The sequence below is a fragment of the Hydra vulgaris genome, chromosome 02 (assembly GCF_038396675.1).
Source record: "Hydra vulgaris chromosome 02, alternate assembly HydraT2T_AEP".
Lineage (NCBI taxonomy): Eukaryota > Metazoa > Cnidaria > Hydrozoa > Anthoathecata > Hydridae > Hydra > Hydra vulgaris.
The window spans coordinates 6519118-6545779 of NC_088921.1; the positions used below are offsets into that span (position 1 = coordinate 6519118).

The 26662-nt window shown below is 27.2% G+C and overlaps 1 protein-coding gene and 1 long non-coding RNA gene across 6 annotated transcripts; both read left to right on the forward strand.

The window, feature by feature from the left end:
* Positions 1-515: 515 nt before the first annotated feature.
* LOC136076677 (uncharacterized) lies at positions 516-12456 on the forward strand. 4 transcript variants are annotated; one of them, XR_010636475.1, is made up of 5 exons: positions 516-646; positions 3188-5128; positions 5358-5533; positions 12018-12101; positions 12258-12456. It is a non-coding gene; the product is annotated as an uncharacterized LOC136076677 (long non-coding RNA). The 4 variants fall into 4 exon arrangements; XR_010636476.1 differs by having other exon boundaries at positions 5358-5518; XR_010636477.1 differs by having other exon boundaries at positions 5358-5459.
* Positions 12457-14272: 1816 nt separating this feature from the next.
* Positions 14273-22594, forward strand: LOC136076680 (uncharacterized). 2 transcript variants are annotated; one of them, XM_065790011.1, is made up of 16 exons: positions 14273-14405; positions 14819-14979; positions 15806-15853; positions 16208-16284; positions 16800-16848; positions 16951-17045; positions 17194-17277; positions 18464-18507; positions 18684-18743; positions 19036-19121; positions 19259-19300; positions 19556-19726; positions 20334-20498; positions 21020-21080; positions 21582-21632; positions 21943-22594. In XM_065790011.1, coding segments are annotated over exons 7-15 (711 nt in total). In that variant the 5' UTR covers positions 14273-14405; positions 14819-14979; positions 15806-15853; positions 16208-16284; positions 16800-16848; positions 16951-17045; positions 17194-17197; the 3' UTR covers positions 21584-21632; positions 21943-22594. The 2 variants fall into 2 exon arrangements, with proteins under 2 accessions (XP_065646083.1, XP_065646084.1); XM_065790012.1 differs by lacking the exons at positions 14273-14405; positions 14819-14979; positions 15806-15853; positions 16208-16284 and having other exon boundaries at positions 16735-16848.
* The last annotated feature ends 4068 nt before the right edge of the window (positions 22595-26662 follow it).

The following is a 26662-nucleotide window of genomic DNA, read 5'->3' on the forward strand; positions in this document are numbered from 1 at the left end:
TTACGACTGCACCATGAAAGTTAACATCAAAGCATTTTTTTATGCTATGGCCCGCGGTCTACCGCTAAAGATCGTAAACCTTTAAAAAATGGATACTTTAGAGACCGCCAAGGCGTCATTTTTAATTTGCGACCTTCCATAAATTACTTTGAGATCGTCTATAAATTAAGCAAATGCAATTTATATTTAAAAAACAGAAGAAGGAGATAAAATACTCTTTAACGCGTATATTTTCTTCAAATTTAATTGCCCAACTTTGATTTTTTGGTTAAATAAGACTATGCTAGGGAAAACTTTTGATCTATTTTGTTTTGTTTATTTGCGAAAGTTTGTGTTTCGTAATTTATGGACTGTCCCTTAGTTATTTTTAATTAAGACTATTAAATTTCGCGTTGCGTAAATGTTTTGCTAATGCGTAAAAACTTTGCTAACAATGCTAACCGCTAAATATCCTCTAACCATAAACAAAATTAGCTTAGGTGATAAAACCAAAGTTGAAGCGAAAATGTAAAGCGAAAATAATAAAAGAAAAAAAAAAAAAAAAAAAAAAAAAATGTATTTTTCTATGATTATCTTATCTTTTATAGGCAAATATAAAAACACACACAAAAAAAGTTTTTTGATATTATGTTAAAGTAATATAAATGTAAGTTTTTTGTTATTTTTTTAGCTTTCGAACATATTTAACATTTCATAAAACTTTAAATTTATAATATTCCTTGTTTTGTTTTTTTTTTCATTTAGTTTAATAATCCTCAGTTCGTATAAAATTTGACAACAAACTGTGTGTGTGTGTGTGTGCGTGTGTGTGTGTGTGTGTGTGTGTGTGTGTGTGTGTGTGTGTGTGTGTGTGTGTGTGTGTGTGTGTGTGTGTGTGTGTGTGTGTGTGTGTGTGTTAAAGCAATAAGAAACATAAATTGCAATCAAGGATGTTTTAAAGTTTCAAGGCATATATTTTACACACAAATGTATGCAGTATGTGACATTACTAGGTATAAGAATTATTAATATTAAATATTGTATATATAAATATATTAAATTATTAAAATTATTACTTTAATATATATTTAAAATAATATAAATTTCAATCAAATATATATGTTATGACTTGGTTACTTGTGGTTCTTTATTTTCTAGATAAATTGTACGTTTAACTTTAAACAGAATAGTATAAAATACTATTAAAAATTGATAACAATATAATTTTTTTACTTAACGTTTTTTTTTTTTTTTTAATATTTCTTTATATATATACAACTGTTCCATCAAAGACCTGCAAACATAACTTATTTATTGATTTTTAGACTTACTGGCATATGCATATATGATGTTTTTAAATTGACCAAAGACTTTAAAACTTAACACTGTGTTTCATTAAGAAAGACTCATCAGAAATTTCTGATGAGTCTTTATTAATGAAACATTGTGTTAAATGAGAAAAATTTTTATATATAAGATTATATAAGATTTTAAAAATTAAAAAATGTATAATGCGAAGAAGTGGATTTAAACCCTCGAAAACAACACTTATGACAGCGTACCAAACTCTTGGGCTGTTAAGGATATAAATTTAAGTAAAACACAAATCATGTTACGAACCTTTTATACCGATTGCTCATAGCATATGTAAATAGTATATTATTAAACAAATGTTTTATACAAATGTAAAAAATCTACCTAAATAATGTTATATGCATATGCCAGTAAGTATAAAAATCAATAAATAAGTTATGTTTGCAGGTCTTTGATAAAACAGTTGTATATATATAAAGAAATATTAAAAAAAAAAAAAAAATGTTAAGTAAAAAAATTATATTGTTATCAATTTTTAATAGTATTTTATACTATTCTGTTTAAAGTTATACGTACAATTTATCTAGAAAATAAAGAACCACAAGTAACCAAGTCATAACATATATATTTGATTGAAATTTATATTATTTTAAATATATATTAAAGTAATAATTTTAATAATTTAATATATTTATATATACAATATTTAATATTTGAATATATATTATATATTTTTATATGAATTTTTATATTATGGCGCCTACCGTAAGTAAATTTAGCAGAAACAGAGTTTCTCAATATGTGAACTATTTTTTTGGTGGCACCCAAATAAAGTCAGTGCTGTTGAAAACAGTCTAGAATAGCTCCTGATTGTTATATATTTTTATATAAATGATATTTAATTAATAAATATATTTTATATATTTTTATATAAATGATAATTAGTACATAAATACATATTTATATATTTTTATATAATTATGATACAGTGTGATTCTTTAAATAAAAATAAATAAAGAATTTAAAAAGTAAAATACTTAAAATTTCGATGAAATCGAAATGATTTTATCTTAACATGATTAAAGGATTCATTTAGTTAAAGTTTTGTATATATATATATATTTTAAAAGAAATGATAAAACATATTAATATCCAAACCGCCGATAAATAGCATTTGTAATGTATAGCAATGTATACTGCAGCATCTAAAATTTAATTTTATTATAAATTAATTTTATTATAAAACTATTTTTATTTTATTTTCACAACTTTGAAAAATAGAAATCATGTATTTTTTTTTTTTATTTCTATTTATATGGCTTATTTTTATTGGTTATTTTGTTCGAAAAAGTAAGAAAAATATTTAAATATTCTATAAAATATAGATTTATTTAACTTGACATCGCTTTGCTTTTTTAGTAAACATCTGTTTGCCAAAAGTTATGTCACAATCTAACAATGGGCCAAAAACGGTACTAAAACAGTCTAATATCTAATATAATATATGTTAAATAAAAGTTTATTTAACTTGCCACCACCTTTCAATAGATATCTCTTTGTTGAAAATAACATCTAAATTTCACAATTAGACAAAACCGGTACTAAAATAGCAAAATATTTTATCCATGTATTTTAGAATGCTGTTTATCAGAAGAATGGGTTTTGGTTTTTGTTTTTAGTTTTATAAAGTTTCAAAAGTTAAAAACCACAACCAATAATTTAATAAGTATTAGTATTTTTAGCTGAAAGTTGAACAAGCGATTAAAAGACTTTTTTTTTGTTTAATTAAACATTAAGATATTTAATGTAACTTTATAATTTATATATTGTATAATTATATACAATATATAAATTATAAAGTTATAACTATGTATTGTTAATGATTTTTTTTTAGAGGTGTATAATGTTAGACCAAAAAAAGAAAGTAGAATTAGAGAAAGTTATAGCAAATGCTCCTGATACTATCACGTTAGTCAGAAGCTTTATGGACTTTATTGCTGGTAATTGTTCACATTTAGAAGTAAAGGATGCATTAAAATTCCTCAAAACAGAATTATCCACCATGCCTTATTATGATGACATAAAATAGGATATTTATTGTGAAATGGAAGCTTTTGGTATAGTACATAACTACCTTTTAGATGCGTAATGTACAATGCAATGTGACAACCTTTTAGATGCTATACTTTATAATAAAAAAATAGTTGAGCTATGTTTATTAGAATTATATTCATTATCTGAACTATGATTATGATAGTTCGGATAATGAATAAAATACTAATAAACAAAGCCATAGAAGTGGTGAAATATATTATATATTACCAAGTATATTTTTTTCTTAAGTTTTGTATATTATATGAGATAAAACGAATCTTAACTTTTTGTATATTAGAAAATTATTTATTAAACTTTACTGCAGCAATTCCCAACGTTTCCGATGCTGCAACTTGTAAACATTTTATAAAACCCCAACTTGAAAGTTTTGATTACATATTATAAATATATTAAATTATATGTTATACAGGATGCAGCAAACGAACTAAATAAATATGTTCTCAATTTTTTATTACAAAAAATAATTATTTGTTTCCTAAACAAAGCATTGTAAAATAGTTAAAATTTAAAAATGAAATTTCATTTTTTGGTATGTCTTCCTTTACCTTTAGTTTCATCAAGTCTAATAATAAATCAATCACATACTTGGTGGATGTGAACTTGAGGTATTTTAGCCCATTTTTGACAAAAGACTGTTTTTAACGAGTCCAAACTTTTACATTTTTAGAACATATATTGTCTTCTAGAATACCCCAAATAAAGAAATCCATGGGATTGTATCTGGTGAATTTGACAGCGATTGTTTAAAGAAATTAGACAAAATTTGCCCTTAACCAATCATAATTCACCCGAGCTTTGTGTTCATAGTGCTGAGTCCTGTTGGAAAGTCCATGGTCAGTTATCAAAATGAACTTGTGTCCGCGATTTTTGAAATAGCTTCTAGCAATTATTTTTGGTACATAAGTGTTAATTTTGACCGGAGATTCTAAAAAAATCAATAGTTACATATCAATTGCTGCACCCTGTATTATTTGTTAAATTGCACTATTATCATTTTAATATACAGTACATTTAGTATTAAATTTTAATAAACAATTATTAAAAATAATATTTTTATACAATTCTAAAATGTTTATATATTTAAAACATTGTATAAAATTCTATTCAGGGATGCGGAGTCCCAATTGGACTCTGGCTTTAGATCTCTACTTTTTCCAAGTCTGTAGTGTCCAGAAGCTCTAAACATGTTTGTTGACTTATGATCTGCTATAAGAAAAAAATGTTTATGAGATTTAATGACTTGAAGCTTATTGTTTTTAAGCCTGTAGTCCCTTACCAGTATTATACCTAAGGACTCCAGGTTCAAACAATGGTTGTTCCTCTAACCTAAAGGTCTTAATTTTTTCCTATTAGTACTTCATAAACTTATTTATAATTTTAGAGCTCTTGGATACCAAAAACTAGGATGAAGTAATCTTTTTGTGACTTTTAAATCCTGAGTCCTTTTTGGGACTCCTCGTCCCTGATTCTATATTAATATTTTGAAGAAATTGATAATAAAATATATAAAGAAATTTTGCTAAAGATTTGAGATAATTTGTTGGAAATAAATTCTATTATTCACAACCTATTGGTGATGGTATTCTTGAAAAGATTAAAAGACCAGCTGATTTTTTTAAAGCTTCAGAACATTGTGTGCTTCTTGGGGTTGATAACTATGATGAATTTGTTAAAGCACTGAGCACAATTGGACGCAATGATTTGGCAAAACTTTTTTCTGGTAAGGTTAATAGAAATATTTTATTTAAGTTTGTCATGCATTCATATGCTATTCACATCTTTCAGATTTAATTGCTCTAAAATGTCACAATGTGATATTAAAACAGCCAAACATTGTATGAGAGTTAAAAGGTTTTATCTGATGTTTGTTGTGAGATTCTAACTTTTGGTATTTGATTGTTAAAATGTTATTCTTTACAATTGTAAATTATTTATTTTTTATGCAACAGTCCTCGCAATTAGGGTCGGTATTCTGCAATTCTGACCTAACTCCTGACCTAAAATTGTTTGAGGTTTGGTAAAAATCGCTGACCTTGTTTCTATATTTTATGGTAACTTCTTTGTTTCAAAATTATTTTGCCAACCTGATGCTGACATCTAACAGTTTGAGGTCAGCAATTTGAAGGTTGATGTTATGCTATTATTTTATTAATTTTTAAATTGTTTGTTTTTGTTATTAACTGTTATGACTATAGTTGCTAAATTTTTAAAAATACAAAAATAAAGTTAGAACTTCATATTTCTCATGTGATGGTATTTGTGTGTGTTGCATATATATATATATATATATATATATATATATATATATATATATATATATATATATATATATATATATATATATATATATATATATATATATATATATATATATATATATATATATATAGATCTATAGTTTGTTGGCTTTGGGAAGAGCGGAAGGAAAAAAGTGATTCTTACGCCAACATCTACGTCACTTTTAATTACTTTTAACTTTCGTCCAACATTTCCGTGTTGGACGAAAGTCAAAACCATTAATTTAATTACAAATTAATTGTTATATAAAAAAACCACAAAAACGCAAATTTAATTGACCGGAATGTTTTAAAAAACATTCTAAATGTTTTTAAAACATTCTGAATGTTTTTAACAATATAAACAATGTTTTTATTTTTATTTTTTTTAATAAAATGTTTTTATTTTTATTTTTTTTAATAAAATGTTTTTATTTTTATTTTTTTTACTGTAAATCATGCACGGAGTGTTGCTACATCGACTATCTTATAGCCTGACTCGCAAGGGAGTGCTGCTACATCGACTGACAAATAGCCTGACTCGCAAGGGAGTTCTGCTACATCGACTGACAAATAGCCTGACCCGCAAGGGAGTGCTGCTACATCGACTGAGGGTTTGGTTGGGGCAGGCAGTCTATCATTAATAAAAAAAAAAAATTATTAAAAAAAAAATAATGTCAGGCTATAAGATAGTCGATGTAGCAACACTCCGCGCATGATTTACAGTAAAAAAAATAAAAATAAAAACATTTTATTAAAAAAAATAAGAATAAAAACATTTTATTAAAAAAAATAAAAATAAAAACATTGTTTTTATTTTTATTTTTTTTAATTAATTTTTTATATATATATATATATATATATATATATATATATATATATATATATATATATATATATATATCTATATATACCCCTAACGTGTTGTCAGAAAGTTTTTCCGTATTTTGTTGACAAAAAGTAAAAAGTAAAATGCAAGACCGGAATTTTTTTTTTTTATCAATGATAGACTGCCTGCCCCAACCAAACCCTCAGTCGATGTAGCTGCACTACCTTGCGGGTCAGGCTATTTGTCAGTCGATGTAGCAGAACTCCCTTGCGAGTCAGGCTATTTGTCAGTCGATGTAGCAGCACTCCCTTGCGAGTCAGGCTATTTGTCAGTCGATTTAGCAGCACTCTCTTGCGGGTCAGGCTATTTGTCAGTCGATGTAGCAGAACTCCCTTGCGAGTCAGGCTATTTGTCAGTCGATGTAGCAGAACTCCCTTGCGAGTCAGGCTATTTGTCAGTCGATGTAGCAGCACTCCCTTGCGAGTCAGGCTATTTGTCAGTCGATGTAGCAGCACTCCCTTGCGAGTCAGGCTATAAGATAGTCGATGTAGCAACACTCCGCGCATGATTTACAGTAAAAAAAATAAAAATAAAAACATTTTATTAAAAAAAATAAGAATAAAAACATTTTATTAAAAAAAATAAAAATAAAAACATTGTTTATATTGTTAAAAACATTCAGAATGTTTTAAAAACATTCAGAATGTTTTTAAAAACATTCCGGTCAATTAAATTTGCGTTTTTGTGGTTTTTTTATATAACAATTAATTTGTAATTAAATTAATGGTTTTGACTTTCGTCCAACACGGAAATGTTGGACGAAAGTCAAAAGTAATTAAAAGTGACGTAGATGTTGGCGTAAGAATCACTTTTTTCCTTCCGCTCTTCCCAAAGCCAACAAACTATAAATCTATATATATATATATATATATATATATATATATATATATATATATATGTATATATATATATATATATATATATATATATATATATATATATATATATATATATATATATATATATATATATATATATAAGTATATATATATATATATAAGTATATATATATATATATATATATATATATATATATATATATATATATATATATATATATATATATATATATATATATATATATATATATATATATATATATATAAGTATATATATATATATATATATATATATATATATATATATATATATATATATATATTTATATATATATACATATATTTATATATATATATATATATTTATATATATATATATACATATATATATATATATATATATATATATATATATATATATATATATATATATATATATATATATATATATATATATATTTTAATTTAAATCGTGCAGGCCAAATTAAAAATGACCATTCGGCCAGCTCTTTTTCATGCGCTGACATAAAATTTCAAATAAAGAAAACTGATATATATATATATATATATATCAGTTTTCTTTATTTGAAATTTTATGTCAGCGCATGAAAAAGAGCTGGCCGAATGGTCATTTTTAATTTGGCCTGCACGATTTAAATTAAAATATTTAAATTAAAATCAAAATAGCAAAAGAGTGCTTTGAATAAATAATAGATTGAAAAAAAAACTGGTAAAACAAGCTTTTTTTCATAAAAGTTTAATAAATTAACTAAAAAGTTTTGTTGCAATTTAAAATAAAACGCTTTTTTTTTTGGCAAGCGCTTTTTTATGCCCTCGCCATAGTTTTTTTGGGTGTTTGGGCGAGCCCGAAAAGACTTAGGTGCAAAAGGTCTAGCTAAACGGAGAAGACTGATATATACATATATATATCAGGCCTTGTTTTAAAGCGTTAAGCTGCTAGTAATTTACGTACACCTAGAGCGATTTCCACGAAGCAACTTTTGATATTTTTTTAACTTTTAAATTGCTCTGTTAAGCAGTAAGATTAGATAAGCAATTAGTTATATATAAAACCACTGACGATTACATTAAAAAGTTTAATTGATTATGTTAATCATTCAAACTTTTGTGTAAGCGCTATTTAATAATGAAAAAAACGGGCGACTAAAAGGATTGCAAGTTATATGAATCAGAAAAGCAAGATGAAGAAAGCGAATTCCAAAGAGCTGATGTTCGAGGAAAAAAACTAGACGAATAAGCGTTTTTGGAGCACTTAGGAACAGTCACAGAAAAAAGATGACACCTAATTTTATGATGAGTAACACGAGAATGAATTTTAGTAGATGGCACAAGAGACGCTAGCTTTTTAGAGCAGTGCCCATTATAGTATTTGTAGAAAAGAGAAGGAGAAGCAACATTACGACGATGTGATAATGGTTAAAGGTCGGCTGCAAGAGCAGGTCCAACTATGTTTACAATGCGTTTATGTACCTTTTCTAAAAGAGAAAGGGCATTGTAAGATCTGCCCCAGATATGGCAACAGTATTCCATACAAGGCCGGATTTGAGATTTATAGAGATAGAGAATAGAATCCGAAGTAAGAAAGTGACGAGCTCGGTAAAGAGATGCATCCTTAGCAGATGCTAATTTTGTAACTGATTTAATATATGGTTTCCAAGAAAGATTGGAAGCAAGAGTTAATCCTAGAAGATGAAGAGTAGATGACTCATCGAATACATCACCATTCATAAATATAGGAAGATCTAAATTATTGTGATAACAATTGGCTGAAAAAATTGAGTTTTATCTGTATTGAAGTTCACCAGCCACTGTGAGCCTCATGCTGTAGCAGAAGTGAGATCCTTTTCAAGCTCAAATGTCCCCTCCAAGCAATCAGAGAGTGTTGGTTTCTTATCACAACAAGAATAAATGGTAGTATCATCAGCAAACAATGCCACCTTAGATGTGAGAATATCTGGAACATAGTTAATGTAAATTAAAAAGAGTAGAGGGCAAGGATAGAACCTTGAGGAACCCCTGAAGTTACAGAATAAGAAGAAGAGTGGAAAGGAAGGATTCAATAATCTTAAAGATGTTGCCGGATTCACCATAAGAAGAAAGCTTATGGAGAAGACCAGCATACCAAACTTTATCAAAAGCTTTTGAAATGTCAATAGCGATGCCCTTAACCTCTCCGCCTTTATCTAATGCACTAAAAAACCTATCAGTTATTACTGTTAGCAAATCAGCTGTAGAATCAGAAGATCGAAATCCATATTGATGGCCAGAAAGTAAGTTATTAGATTTAAGATGAGAAATTAAGTATTCGTTAATTAAAGATTAAAAAAATTGCTTATGATGGGAAGAAGACTTATGGGACAGTAGTTAGACGAATCAGATCGCTCTACAGAATTTTTGAAAATAGGGATAACTGATGCCGCTTTCCAGCAGGCTGGAAAACAAGACTCTGATAAGCACTTGTTGAATAGTTTTGAGAATATAGACGACAGCTCCAGATAACACTACTGCAAGACAATAACAGTAATGTTGTCCAGGCCACAAGCTGTAGAAGAGTCTATGTAGGAAATCACTTTAAATACAGAAGCAGGAGTGATACGAATGTCAAGCAATGGATCAACCTGTTTCTTGGCAATATCAGGTAGAACGCAACTAGTGGAATCAAGAGATGATATTGATGAAAAGTTCTTAGCAAACAATTCAGCTTTGTCTTTAGGTGAGTTGACAAAGTCTGAACCATACAAGAGAGGTGGAGTTAAAGATTTGCCCTTATTATTGATACTATTAAAGATTCTCCAGAAGTCACGAGAGCCTAATTTTTGAGATGAGATACGAGATTGCTTTACCTGAGAATTGCGGGTTTTGGCATTAGATAAAACCTTTTTACAATTGTTTCTAGCAGTAATAAACTATATATATTATGTCTGTTTTCTGGAGAATTGTTTTGCTGATAAATATGGAAGTAACGGTCTCGATTGGTAATCGCAGCAGCACAGTGTGAGGAAAACCATGGAGGAGAGTGAGGCTTGACCTGGAATCGTCGAGAGGGAACAAAATATTCCATGCCAGCCTCAATCCACCAAGTTATGTAAAGAGCACATTTTTCGACAGGAAGACTTCTACCCAAGGGCCATCACGAAGAAAATCACGGAAAGAATCCCAGTCAGCTTTACTGTAGTTCAGGAGGTTTGATAATAGGGGGATTTAGGTATTAGTTTTTGAGAGATCAAACTGTGATCAGAAGCACCTAAGGGTGATTGTGGAGAAACTGGGCACTGACTAGGATCAGAAACAAGACATAAGTTGAGTAGAGAAGGTAAATGATTCGGGTTACCAGGAAATCGAGCTGGAAAGTTGACTAATTGAGTTAGGGATTGGGAAAGGCAAAAGTTGTGGGTTTTAATGCCTGCAGAATCATTGACACTAGAGCCAAGCTATTCAGAGTGGTGAGCATTAAAGTCACGGACAACAACTATATTAGCTGATGTATAAAGAGAGAGAGCTTGATCGATATGATCAGAAATAACATCAAAAATAGTGCAGTCTTGAGATGAAGGAGAGCAATATAGAACAAAGAGAAAGGCAATAGAGTGAAGTGGTGCTAAACAAAAGCTCATGAAAGAATTGTCTGTGGAATCAAACCTAGTTTCCCAACAAATGGGTGAATTCTAACGAATGTAAATGCCTAGGCCAAGCATGTGACTATCGGAGTCTTAACGAATTAAAGGAAGATAACCATCAACACTAAGATTGCAAGATGAGACAGCCGAACTCAAATTAGTCTAACAAAGAGCAAGTAGGTCTGGTGAACTTTGCAAGAGATAAAACTCAGCAGAAGAAAAGTTACTTCGAAGACCACGAATATTAGTGAATGATAGGTTTAGAGAACTTGGGCTCCAATTGTGGCCTCCGCAATGCACACCAAAAGTACAAACAGGGACACCATCCATGCGCAACATGGCACTGTTAATACTTTGATATTTTTCAGCTGTTGATGGAATCAGCCTCTCTGAGAGTTACCACAGAGTTCGGGAAACCTGACTACCAGCCGGCCTCAGAACCATAAAACTGAGTTTTAGAGCTGTACCCTCATTAGGAGATAATAGAATGAGTTGCCTAGATCCAGCATTCAACATCCTAAACTGGAAACAATGTTTTAAAAATACGTCTGCGCCAGCCTAATAGATGAATAAGGGGTGCAAGGCTGGTCAACAGATAGAATCTGTTCACCCCTTAAATATGTGTTTAATCTTATAATAAAAATTAAACAGTTTTAATTTATGTTTTGATTTAAACATAGCATAAAAACAATGTTTGTTATTTATAAATCTTTTTTTATAATATATTTTCATAGATATAAGTTGTAATAGTTTTAAGTTTTCTATCGAAAAAAATTTTTTTCTCAAAGTTTAGACATTTATTTTTTAGGCATTGTTAGACAGTTTTTTAAAAATAAGTTTATTAAAGATGAAAAACTGTAGATAGCAATAGTATTATAACCTTTTTAACAGGTCTGTGTTTAAATGTTTAGACATTAGATTGATTCTTAATTTGTTTTAATTTGATTCTTAATTTTTTTTTTGTCAGACACCTAATTGAAAAACTTAAAGATGCTTGTGAAAACGCTGGAAAGATTCTTTACAATGTTCTAGTATCAAACATTAGAAAAAGGTAAAATTTTCAGTTAAAAAAGTTTTTTCCAACTAAATTTTTAAGTTAGAAGTACCTAATATGGAAGCTTTTTTCTAACTAAATTTTTAAGTTGATAGTACTTTACTTGTAAAACTTGATACATTTTTTGATTCTATTAATGACTAATTTTTATAGTTTTGAAACCTAAAAGTTGCCTCCCGGATTGCCGGAGTATACTTATCACTTTTGTTGTAAAAGTACGCATATGGTTTTCCAATTCTTTAAGTTCACTAACGTCTCACCTCGGTAATGGAGATTAATGGAGTTAAAGAAGTTTGTAAACCTAAGTGTAAATACTGTTGATAAATTATTATATCCTATATATTGTTTTTTATACTCGTTTCTTGATATGTGCGAGTGGACTGATAATTTTAAAGTCTTAGCCATGCAATGCAATAACATTGGTTCTACTATCTCCAGAATTATTGTTGAAGTGCAACCGCAGAGAAGTGGTTGTCTTGGTTGAGCTTCAAACTTATGTCTTGGTTGCTTGTTTTTAAAATTAAGGTCTTGGTTGGCCTCCAAAATGACGAGCTTATTATTCTATTATGTTCATCATTTTGAAGCTCAACCAAGGAAATAAAATTAAACAGTTTTTAGCTCATCAACTTTATTTTTCGAATTATCGTAGGAAATTGATCATTAAAATCAAAAAAAAGTTGATATTTCGTGTTTTATAAGTCTATAATGAATAATAGATATTCCATAAAAATTCTAGTTTCTGAAATTTACAAGGAACCAACTTTTGAATTTACTCGAAATTAAAAAAAACGTATCCTTCATTTTTTGGTACGCAAAGATTGTAAGTTCTTTAAAGGAAAAGTTTTAAATACCTTTCTATTATGTTATTACTAAATAACTTATATTATACCGGAAAATGCGGAAAAGTCGAATGAAACTAATAATCATAAGTTGTTACCCGAAGGTCACACATTTGCAAGTGTACGCGCGTAAAGCCAGGGTTTTTAGTTGTTGAGCGTGTAAATCATACACTTGCAAGCGGGCGCGCGTAAAGCCAGGATCTTTGATGTGAATAAGATTAAAACTTATTTATGATTTTTTAGATTTAGGCATAAAAATGTTAATTTTTTAGAAAAGTTTACATTTTTGTATTTAATTATTAAATTTTATTTAGTTATTTCAGCCTTTAGAATAAATTGAGCGACCCCATACGACTTTTCAAAAAGACACTTGTAAGGGTCAAGGCAGTGGCTATTATTCAAAAATGAAAAATACATATCAAAAACAAATAAATGCTTAATTTAACCCTAAAGTTTACTTAAAAACATATAAAACCTTTTTGAAACTATTCGTCAGTAATTTAACACTAAATTGTTCTGCAATACATCGTGTTCTGTAACAATAGCAACTTTAATTGTTATTTTGACCACAAAAAAGTAAATAAATTTGAAAAATCATGTTATATTAATGCATATCGGTTGCTAAAGATTCAAACACCCAATACAAAAAATAAAAAATCCTTAAAGAAATTTTCTCGAATATGACACTTTTAAACTCTTCAACTTTAAACTAACGCTCACAGATCACTCAGGTAATACAGTTGTACCTAAAAAAATTTTAAAATTAAAAACTGATAATTATTAAATACCCAAATATAAGAAAGGTGATTTTCGTCAATTATAGAGTGATGTAGTCATAAACTTATTGAAAATCATGTAGAACGAGGACTTTTTACATCGCCTTTTGTTTAGCCGGAGTACTGATAATTTCAGTAAAGCAACTTTTTTAAAACTTTAGCTTAAGTATCAAGATGAATAACTTTTCAAATAATGTTTTTCATTACATGGCCTGAGAATTAGAAACTAATAGTTTCTTTTAGAAAGCATTTTGCCAAAAAAATCCGCTTTCAAACCTTAAAACCACGTCATTATAATCCACCACGTCAAGGTTACATTAGCAAACCCAAAATCATCAAACTGATGATGATGATGATGATGATGATGATGATGATGATGATGATGATGATGATGATGATGATGATGATGATGATGATGATGATGATGATGATGATGATGATGATGATGATGATGATGATGATGATGATGATGATGATGATGATGATGATGATGATGATGATGATGACCATAGTTAAATTCGGTATTGTCACTTTTTTTTTCGTTAATGTAGATTTTTTTTCGGTATCGCAACTGCGTTTTCGTTTTTGCAACAGCGCTATCGTTTTTGCAACCACGTCATTCGTTTTTGCAACGGAAATGTATTTAAACTTGTTTTTGCAACCCGCAATAGGTCAAATTGGCACCGGTAAGAAAATGTTAAAGCTTTCCGCCATTAAATTTACTTGAGGAGTCTTCAAAAATTTGTTTAAGATGGTTTTAGATGTTTTAGAATGTTTTGGAAAGTTTGTAATAATAATATTAATTTTAGTTTTTTAAACGGATTAATCAAATAGATTTTATCCAAAAATAAAATTAGTTGAAGCTGTATTTTCACTAAATGTTGTTTAGTTATATACAGTATGTATGTATGTCATAACAGAGTCAATGTCACATAAGCACTTGGACAAATAATTTAATGTTAATGTTTTAACTATTTAATATTATTCAAGAATAATTATATTGATTTAACTAAAACACTTTGACTTCAAAGTTTTGGTTTGATTTGCCTTGTTGGTTAGAAACATAATTAATTTAATTAAAAGTTTCAAAAATATTTAGTCAGCTATAACTCCTACAAATTCAAATGGTTAAATGCCACGTATGTTCGGGGGACGCTTCCTTTTCTGGAACTATATGTGCCTTATGTAAAAAAATAATCGATATCCAATGTCGTGGAGGTACGATTGGTGATGGCTATGTTGTCTGCGAAATATGTGCAGGTATTAAATTGTTACTGTATTTGTTGTTTATTTCTTAACATAAGGCTTATGTTTATACAAAAAAGTATAAAGTATAAAATGGTACTAGAGCTTATAATAAGTTCTAATACTATTTTTTACTTTATACTATTTTGTGATAAATGTAAAACAATGTTGCATTATTTAAAATAATTAAACCCTGTTGCATTAATTAATTAAATAAAACCTATTGCATTATTTAATTAAATGTTGCATTATTTAATTAAACTCAGTGTTGCATTGTTTAGTTAAATAAATCCTGATCCGGAGAGCAAAACTTTAACATTGCATATGATTAATTAATCATATGCAATGTTAAAGTTTTGCTCTCTGGATCTCTAATAATACAATATTGAGTTTAATTAAATAATGCTACATTTAATTGAATAATGTAACAGGGTTTGTTTAATTAAAAAATATTTATGCTTAGAGACTCTAAACATAAATGTTTTTTTAACTGTAAAGTAAAATTCAGTTAACAGCATAATTCTACAATAGTGTATTTTATTCAACGCAATATTTAATTTATCTCAAACTTTCAAACAATCTAGAGCTTTAATTTTGCAATATTTATTTATCAATCAAATGCAATATGATTAATAAGAAAACAATTACTTTTTATTACATAAAATGTATTGCATATTATTTAAATTTATAAACTAATAATTTGCATTATAAGATTGTAAAATTATAAGAATAAAATGTATATTATACCAAATAAATGTTTTTCATTTAAATAACTTCAAAAAAATGTTTCAATATAGATTTAAAATAAATTTACTTTTAGTTTAATTATTTCATTATTAAGGTTGTTGTAAAATTTCTCCAACGAAAAAAGACGATTTAGTTGGTAGATGTAATTTTTCATTTGTTTATATGTAACTTTTTTTATAAGCATCTATACAAAAATATTTAAATTAATAAATATCAGAAAACTTTTTTTAACAACTACGTAACTATTTTTATTGCTTATTTTTAAAAAGTGATAATTTTTTAAAATAAGCTCTTGTAGTAAACCAATATGAAAAATAAATCTTTTAAAGATAAGAAATTAAAGTTTTGTTTTTTGGATATTTTTCTCTATTGAACAATTATAGAGATAAACAATAACTTGCAACGTGCTTGCAAATTATTTATGAGGATTTTATTTTTATTACTTTTGAATTAAGGCAAAGCAAATAGTAGCTTAAAAATAAAATCGTTTTTTTAGGTGTTCAAAAAATGGCAAAAGAAAAAATTGAGGAAATAGCTTCTTCTCTTTTTTTTAGATCTGTATTTTCTGGGCAGGTATTAACAATACTTCTGTTAAGATGATAAAATGAATCTGTTTTATTATAAACTTTATATATATATATATAATTTATATATATATATATTTATATATATGTATATATATATATATATTTATATATATATTTATATATATATATATAAACACATATATATATATATATATATATATATATATATATATATATATATATATATATATATATATATATATATATATATACATAAAAATTACGTTAGTGTATTCTACAAATAAAATGCTCAATGTTTTTAAAGATCAAAGCAGTATATATATACATATATATATATATATATATATATATATATATATATATATATATATATATATATATATATATATATATATATATATATATATATATATATATATATAGAGAGAGAGAGAGAGAGAGAGAGAGAGAGAGAGAGAGAGAGAGAGAGAGAGAGAGAGAGAGAGAGCGAGAGAATAAGATAAATTTTAAAAATTAACATTTTTAAGCAATGGTATTTAGGTTTACAGTTACAGGCATGATTTAATTAATGCAGGAAGTAAAAGTAAAAGTAGGTGTAATTGTGTGTGTGTTTTTTTTTTAAGATTTCAAATAGTAAAAAAAAATAAATGCAATATATTTTTAAAACTTTTTTTTATTGTTTCACTTCCAGAAAATTTATGTGATCAAGAGCTGATTGACTTGTTAAGTGAGGATCAACAACACTATCTATATAGTGCTTTGGCTCGGTCATATAATTCTATAAAAGTAAATTTTATGTTTTGTCTTAATTTTTTTTTTTTTATGTTTATTTACCATTTAACAGTATATGTAAAATATAATTATGAGTTAGTTCAAAGATCTTTTCAGAGTTTTGAAAAATTCGTTGCATAACTGTTAGCTTGTTTTTTTTTAGTATAATGAATATGTATTTAAAGTTCTGGTGCCTGAAGCAATTATTTATCTTTTCGCTAAAGTTGAGGGAATGTCAAGAATTCAAGTATTCTTTTTATTGTTGAACTTTGTTATAATCTTATCCATTATTTCCTTTTTTAGTTATATTTTCAGTTTTAGTTAATCACTATACTTTTTAAGTTATATTAGTTTTGTAAATTAAAAGTTTAAATTGTTTTGAATTATTGATAGACAGAAGTTTTATTAATGTCATATATTTCAGAAAGGTAATTTATTATTTGTTAAAGAATCATAAATGTAAGAGTTAAAATAACTTTAGTCATGAAAGCTTGTAGTTTGTTTGTGACATTTGCTGAATGTAACTCAAGTCAGATGGTTAGAATAAATTATTATTGTTAAGATAGCAGAGGAAATTGGGTTGTAATATCAAAGTAATACACAATAGTTATTTTTAATACACAATAGTTACTTGTGATGCACAAAAGTTAATTGAGAAAATGTTTGAAAACTTTATAAAATCTTTGTAACTGTTAAGATGCGGTAGTGGTGTAGTTGTAAAGCGCTCGCTTCATAAGCGAGAGGTTCCGAGTTCAATCCCTGGTAGTACCGCGCTCAACTTGTTTCTCCGCGCAGTGGCCTTGTTCGTCAAGGTTTGTGTTTCGGAGTTATAGAGTTGGGAGGGGGTTATAACCACTATTAAGTAGCCTTCTCATCTGTAGTGGCCTTCTCGGCCTTGGGGAGATGAATAACAAAAAAAAAAAAAAAAAAGTTTGCAATTCAAAAATGGGAACGAGTTTTTGTAATTTTAAGTAGTGCATTAAATCTATTTTAAATTAAAATGTACAAACTCTTTTTATAGGACTGATCTTTCAATATTGGAATAATTTGATCTGTGTTATCTGATTATATTGCAAAATTTTTATTTCACATCTTATATGAAATGCCGTAGCATCAAACTTATTTTAATTGCTTTAATATTTTCTTATTAAAATTTACATATAGTTCATTTTATTTTACATATAGTAGTTTAAATAAAGAATGCATGTAAAGCAGTTTTAAACAAAAAAGATTTTTACAAATTTTTCACTAACATAGTATAGTAGAATAATGATTATAAGCTACACTTTCAGTTAGAGTTAAACATTTTCTTTAAATAGCTTTCTTTGAATATGGTTGAATAACATATATGTGTTAATTATATAATTATGTTTAATAATTTATATAACATTCATATAAGGTTTATCTTTATATTTATATTTTTAATGCTATAGAAATCAAGAAATTTCAGAGGAAGATGAAAGTGATAAATCATCTGGTAGGAGTCTGTCAGAATCAACCTAAATAACTAAGCTAATTCATTGCATTTAGCATTTTTGAAGTAAATTTTTAACTGTGTTGTATTATAAATTTAAATCATAAATTTGTTTTAGTTTCATGTTGTTTGTTGAAGCAGTTTTTAGTAATCTTTTAATTGCATATTATTTATTTTAGACTGTGGTAGTACTTTTTCACAAAATTTGATAGAAAGGTTAAAAAGTTCTCAAATAGCTAGTATGTTTTACCCATACCTTTTTTTTACTTATTAAATCGTTGTAGTATATATTATGATAAAAAACAGAACTTTGCAATAAGTAATAGATAGTATTACTTATTGCAAATAAGTAAATAAAATAATATATTATTTTAAACATTAAAACTATGCAAATAATATTTGTGTGGGCATAATTTTATGATGATTATATAATATATTATGATGATATAGCTAATTATAGTTAATTTCTTATGTAGTATTCTCTTTTCTTTTTGATTCTGTTTCCTGTATAATATTTCAAATTGTTTTTAGAAAATGAACGTTTACAAAGATGGTCTAAAAATCAAGAAAGTACAAAAGTTATAAAAGACTTTGTTGTAATTGATAAAGAGGAAAATGTACTCTTTTTCTGTGCATTTGAAATTAATTTATTAATAAAATATTGTCAAGTTTATTTATAATGAAGAGTTTATTTCAATACTTATCATATATTACATTTTTTTTTAAATTAAAATGAATTATGGATATGTTTCAGAATGTCATTATCAATGAATTACTATCAGGATTAGTATTAAGGGTGAGTTTTTAATAAAAGTGATTCATATATATATATATATATATATATATATATATATATATATATATATATATATATATATATATATATATATATATATATATATATATATATATATATAAATATAAATGTAAATATAAGTTTTTATTTAATATAAGTTTTTAATATGAGTTAATGTAACAAACTTATCTTTTTTTTTGATCAATGAACTTTTTTTATTTGGGATTGTTTTCTATAATGTGTTGTTTTTAACAGGTTTGTTCGGAATTAAATGGAAATATTTATTGTGAAAAAGAAGTGAAAGATGATAGAAATACAACTAAAGTTGATCGAGTTGAAAACACTAAACAATTGGTTGATGCAGAATATACTGTGTTTGATTTTGGAAAAGATTTTAAAGTTATAGATGATGAAAATAAATATGAAGTAAATTTTGTTTTACTATATGTTTCATTATATTAAGTATCTGTTGCTAGACACTTTTTATTTTTATTTTTAATTCAACTCCCCAATACCAACAATGCAACCACAGACGAGGAGGCTACTTAATTGTGGTTTTAACTCTCTCTCAACTCTATAACTCCAAAACACGAACCTTGACAAACAAGGCCGCTGCATGGAGAAACAAGTTAAGCACGGTACTACCAGGGTCATAGTAGTGCTTAAACTCAGAACCTCTTGCTTATGAAGCGAGCGCTCTACCGCTACACCACTACCATACAATTAATTGGTTTGTGCAGATTTTATTTCTAAACATTAGTTAATGTATAATTATGCGATAGTGGTGTTGTGGTAGAGCACTCGCTTCATAAGTGAGAGGTTCCGAGTTTGATCCCCACCACATTCCTGGTAGTACCGCGCTCAACTTGTTTCTCCGCGCAGCAGCCTTGTTCGTCAAGGTTTGTGTTTCGGAGTTATAGAGTTAAGAGAGAGTTATAATAACAAGTAGCCTCCTCATCTGTAGTGGCTTTAACGGCCTTAGGGAAGTGAACTAACAAGAGAAAAAAAAAAAATTATGAAATCTTTTTAACAGGTTGGCTCAGATTTTGATGAAAACATTCATTTTCAAATTGAATCAATAGATGTTAAAAATAAGAATAAAGTTGAAAAAACTACAGAAGTGGTTAATGTAGAAGAAAAACACCAAATGCTTGATTTTGGAAAAGGAAATGTTATGGATGTTAAAAATAAGCATGGAGTGAGTTAGGTTTTATTATGTTATTTTAATTGAGTATTTTAGCACTTGTGTGTTGTTATTTTAAAAATAAAGTTGCAATTGTCATGAGTTTTTTTACGTTTAATCGAGAGCTGATATATATACTGCCCTGCTTAGAAAATAAATAGGAGCTTTTAAAAACCAAATATTTTTATTTTATTTTAAGTTAATATTTGATTTGGTTTCACTAATTTTCTTTATGTTATTAATACAAACCTCCTAATTGATTTTTAACCATGATTGTTTAGTCAGAGTAATATATCATAAGTGGTTATTAAATTCCCTTGTTTAGCATAAGAACCTTACTATTTAATAGAATTTTACTCATTATGGTGTGTTTTCTAGCAGAGCAGTATATCTGTTTATATCTTTTTTTTTTTGTATGTTTATGCATTTAAAAGTCTGTTATTAGCTTTGTATGTTTTATTTAGACTACAATCTAAATTTTAAAAAAATTGTTTCAATGTGTCTGAAATATATTCATAATGAATTTATATGTTCAGGAAAAATCTTCAGCATCAAGATCACCTTTAAATAACCAGTGTGGATGCAATGGAACTCAATGTAATTTTAATTATCAAAATTTGTACTATTTAACCATATTTCTTTTTATAATAGAATTTTTCATCTTTTCAATAAAAAATTTTATATTTTTGTATATTTATTTTGTTTGTTTTTTTCAGTTTATGTCATGAGCACCTTCCCCTAAATGCTGGCTAAAAAGCCTTATCCAAAACAATTAGTATTTTTTGTTTTTAATTTCAAGTTTTTTTTACCTGTATGAAAATACTAGTTTTTGCAAAACAAATATATTATTTTCATACATGTGAAAATAATATATTGGTTTCGCACATCAACTAATTAAGCTTGTGCAAATTGATCCAAGTCTATAAATTTCATTTTTGATCTTTTCCCCCTTTTTTACCCAAATTATTTGGGTTTTTTTAAACCCTTATTCATTTATAATATTTGCAAATTTGAATTCTTTTTTTTTAAGGAATTATAAATAAAAAACATCTACTTTTAAGATACATAATATCTATAAATTTAATGTTCACAATTTAGGAGCACTTAAGTGATATGACCAAAGTGTATAAGCAGTTTGGAAAAAGATTTGTAAGTAAAAGTTTTTGATTTGTCATAAAAAAAAGTTAAAACTTATTTATTCTAAAATATTTTATAATCTTTTGAAAGATAACTGTTTTATCATGCTCTATTGTTCATATTAATCTAGTCTAAAAAGAATGAAGAATTGAACAATGATATTCATAGGTTAAAATATGACCAATTGAATATTTTAACATGATGATTTAGGGAAAACTTCTGATTTTAGACTTTGTGCTTTAGATTCAACTTTAATGTCTCCAAATAAAGTTTCAGTAACTTTTTCAGATGCCTCACATGTATCTTGTTTGTTTTTGTTTAGGTAATACCACCGTTGAGCTGTTGTTTCTTTATGTTTCATAAGGGTTGCTAACTTGCTTTTATACTCAGGATGATTGTCATAAAAAAATGTAAGCAGACTTTTTCGAACCATCGTAGCACTGCATCGCTTTTCAGTTGAATCTTCATTTGGCAGACAATTTGAAAAAAAAAAATTAATTGAGTTGAAACACCGCCAGATTCAAACGCACACCCAGACCATGTTATAAAAAAGTTTTCAGACATTTTACCTGGTATTGCGTTGCGTATAATTTGATCGTAACAATCACACATAACTTTCAGATCATGATTTAATATAATTTGACATGGACCGTATTGTTTAGCGGTTTTATGTTTCCTCACTAAAACAATAAAACTTCCTGTTGGTGAAAAAGTTTCTTTTCGAAATTCTGAAGCTGTCATACTTGAGACAGCTCCAGACCGTGAAACATTGGTTATTAGGCCAAAAAAAATACAGTCTCTAATATTTGTAAACCGAGTTCGAGTAAATAGAAACTCTGACGGCCTGTTTTTGTAATTATTGCAAATAGAAACTCTGACGGCCTGTTTTTGTAATTATTGTAAATATTTTAACAATATCTTGATAAATATTTTAAAATTTTCTTGTTAAAAATTTAACATTTTTAACAATATCTTGATAAAATCACTTTTAGTTATAGCTTGAAAAGATTCCTTCGGAATTATATTTTCAGCATCTGCCATCATTACATCATATTCTCTTAGTGCTTCTTCACCACGCAAAGAGGTTCTCCAATTACTAATTTCTTTCTGACAAACATTGAGAACATCAGCAGATAGGACGCAAGGAACAACATTGGGAACAGTGGGAGTTAATTTAGAGCGTAGAAGAAATTTTACGAAATGGCTTAATGATAACAAATATGAACGTTGAGTGCCTGGCTCATAACCTTTTATTATATATATATATATATATATATATATATATATATATATATATATATATATATATATATATATATATATATATATATATATATATATATATATATATATATATATATATATATATATATATATATATATATATATATATAGTATTGAATCTTAAAAATCATCTTTAAACAAACGCACATAAAAAGTCATACAAAAAGTAAGGAAAAAAAATAAAAAAATGGGAAAAAAGAACTTCGAATTAAAAAAAAAAAAGAACACTAAACAAACTTAAATAAAGATAAAAAAAAAAAAAGAAATTAAAAGAAAACAAAAGAACGAAAGTGAAGTAAACAAATAAAGTAAAAATAAAAGTTAAAGAGTAAAGAAAAGAAAAAAAGAAAAATTAAGTAAACTAAGAAAAAAGAAAGAAGAAAAAGCAATAATAGAACTAGAAGATTGTAGGAAAATTAAGAAGAATTTAGTTTGTTTATTTTATAATACATTTTTAATTTAATGTAATTATTCTTATTTTATTTTATTTTTTCTAGCTTTTTTTTGTTTATTTTTCATTAATATTATTATTTTTACTGTTGTTAATATTGCTATAATTCTTTTCTACATTAATGTTTTTTTTTTAATTAACTATTGTTGCTGTTATTATTGTTATCATTATTATTGTTATTATTATTTATATTATAGTATATTATGTTAATATTATTATAATATACTCTTATTTATTACTTATTATTGATTTATATTATTTTAACTTTATATACTATTGCTTTATTATTTTCAACAATATATTTTGACATGGCAGTAAAGTACACTTGTAAGTTCTGCAATAAACTAGTAGCTGAAAGTCATAAAGCCATTTTATGTGATTTTTGTTCTTGTTGGGTTCATGCTAAGTGCTGTCAAGTCAATAAATCCTCATATAATCTTCTTGTAGAAGACTCTTCTGACTGGTTCTGTAGTGACTGCATAATTAAGAATATGCCTTTTAGTATACTCTCTGACCTTGAACTTTCTTTGACTTTTTCATGTCAGACTCTTCCAACTAATATATTAAATTCTTTGGAAAGTCCGATACATTTCAAAAATTTATTTAAGGATTTAAATAAAATCTCTAACACGAATACTAACTGCAAATATTATGATATTCTTGATCTTAATAAAACTATAAAATCAAATTCTGAATTGTAACTTCATCTAAACATTGGATCTTTACCTTTTCATATTGATGATCTTCGCAGTCTCATAAGTTCACTTACTTCTCTCCCTATTGTGTTTGGTATTTCAGAATCTAAATTACAGATTAATGATTCTAGCATAACTGATATAAATATAAATGGCTATACTATCGAACATTGTCCAACTGAAGCCAAAAAAGGAGGTGCTCTTCTATACTTGCAATCCAACATAAACTACAATGTTCGACAAGATCTTACAGTATACGTCCCAAAGTATTTGGAATCTGTCTTTGTTGAAATTGTCAATCTTTTTAAAAAAAAATATCATCATTGGCTGTATATACCGACACCCTTCGTTAAATCCTAAGGAATTCCTTTTCGATCATTTTAACTCTTTACTTGAAAAGCTTAGTTCTGAAAATAAACAAGTTGTGATAATGGGTGACTTTAATATGGACCTACTAAATTACAATGAATCCAACATTATCTCTGATTACCTTGACTCATTATGTTCTTACTCATTTTTCCCTACAATAATTCAACCAACACGTATAACTTGTACATCAAAAACAATTATTGATAACATTTTTTTAAATTTTTAAACTCCTAATCTAATTTCTGGAAACCTCACAATATCAATTTCAGATCACTTAGCACAATTTGTTTGTATTCCAAATACTCCTCCTAAAAACAAAAAAGTAATAACTACCAAACGATCCTTTAGGAATTTTGATAATAATAAATTTATACAGGCAGTATCAGATATTAATTGGGAATTTAATATTAAGAATGGTGACGATGTTAATAAATCTATAAACTTCCTTTTAAAATCACTTAACGCGATCCTTGATCGTCATGCCCCATACAAAAAACTTTCCGCAAACCAAATTAAACTCATATCTAAACCTTGGATCACCTATGGAATTCTGAAATCAATTAATATAAAAAACAAGCCCTATAAAAAATATAAAATCTAAAAATCCCAACACAAAAATTAATCTATTCAATAAATTTAAATTATATAGAAATAAAATAAGCAATTTATTAAAGAGTTCTAAAAAGTCATACTATATTTCCTTCTTTAACAATAACCTCAACAATACAAGAAACACATGGAAAGGAATAAAAGAAATTATTAACATCAAACATTCTTCGCCAAATAAGTCTTATAATCTTAAATATAATGGTAAAACTATCTCAGACAGTGTGGCCATTGCTGACATATTTAACAAACACTTTCAAACTATACAACATCCACCATCAAGCAAAATTAGTTCCTCTAAAACTATTTTTTCAGATTATTTAAAAAACCCAAGTTCTAGTTCCTTTTTCCTTAATCCAGTCACTGAAAACGAGGTATCTGACTTAATAAGAAATACTCTGCAAAATGAGAAAAGTTTAGGTCCAAACAGTTTTCCCACTCGTCTTCTTAAACTTACTGCTCACGTTATATCTAAACCTCTCTACCATATTGAATAATTCTTTTGAAAAAGGTCTTTTTCCGGATGTGTTTAAAATAGCAAAAGTCATTCCTCTTCATAAAAAGGGTTCTCAATTCGACCACAAAAATTATAGACCAATTTCTCTTCTTTCTAACTTAAGTAAAATATTTGAAAAAGCCATGCATATCAGACTACAACTTTTTTGAAAAAAATCAATGTCTTTACAATCACCAGTATGGTTTTCGTAGCAAACACTCCACAAATTATGCGCCTATTAATATAACTGAGTCAATTAGGAAAGCACTTGACAGTAAACTATTTGCGTGTGGTGTGTTTCTTGACTTAAATAAGGCATTTGATTCTGTTGATCACTCAATCCTTCTAAGTAAACTAGAACACTATGGTGTTAGAGGTATTGCTCACCAATGGTTTTCATCATATCTTTTTAATAGGTCACAGTTTGTCGCCATCAATAATGCTAAATCTTTGCCAATATTTTTCTCCACAGGTGTACCACAAGGTTCTGTATTAGGTCCACTGCTTTTCCTTATTTTTATAAATGATCTCAATATGTCTTTAAAATTTTCAACTGCTTACCATTTTGCTGATGACACAAACTTACTCCTTAGGAACAAATCATTAAAAAAAATCAACAAACATATAAATCATGATTTATCCAATCTTCTTCAATGGCTGCGATCCAACAAATTAAGTCTTAATACCAGCAAAACTGAGCTTATCATTTTCAAATCAACTCAAACTAAAATCACTAAACACCAAAACTTCATATTAAGTGGCCAAAAAATCTTTCCTGTAATTTCTTTAAAATATCTTGGAATCAAAATTGACTCGAGTCTATCCTTTTCCTCTCACCTTAATGACTTAGCACTTAAACTATCTAGATCTAATGGGATGCTATCCAAAATTCGACATTATGTCAACCATGAAACTCTGCTCAACATTTACCATGCTATTTTTGGATCACATTTACGATATGCTTGTCAGGTTTGGGGACAAAGCCAGACAAAAGATTTTTTTTTAAGAATATCTAATCTGCAAAACAAGGCATTCTTCGGTTAAGTACGGTCATAAATCAATCACAAACCGATGCGTAAAATCTTGGAATAAATTACCTCTTCACCTTAAATCCCTAAACTCTATTACACAGTTTAAAACC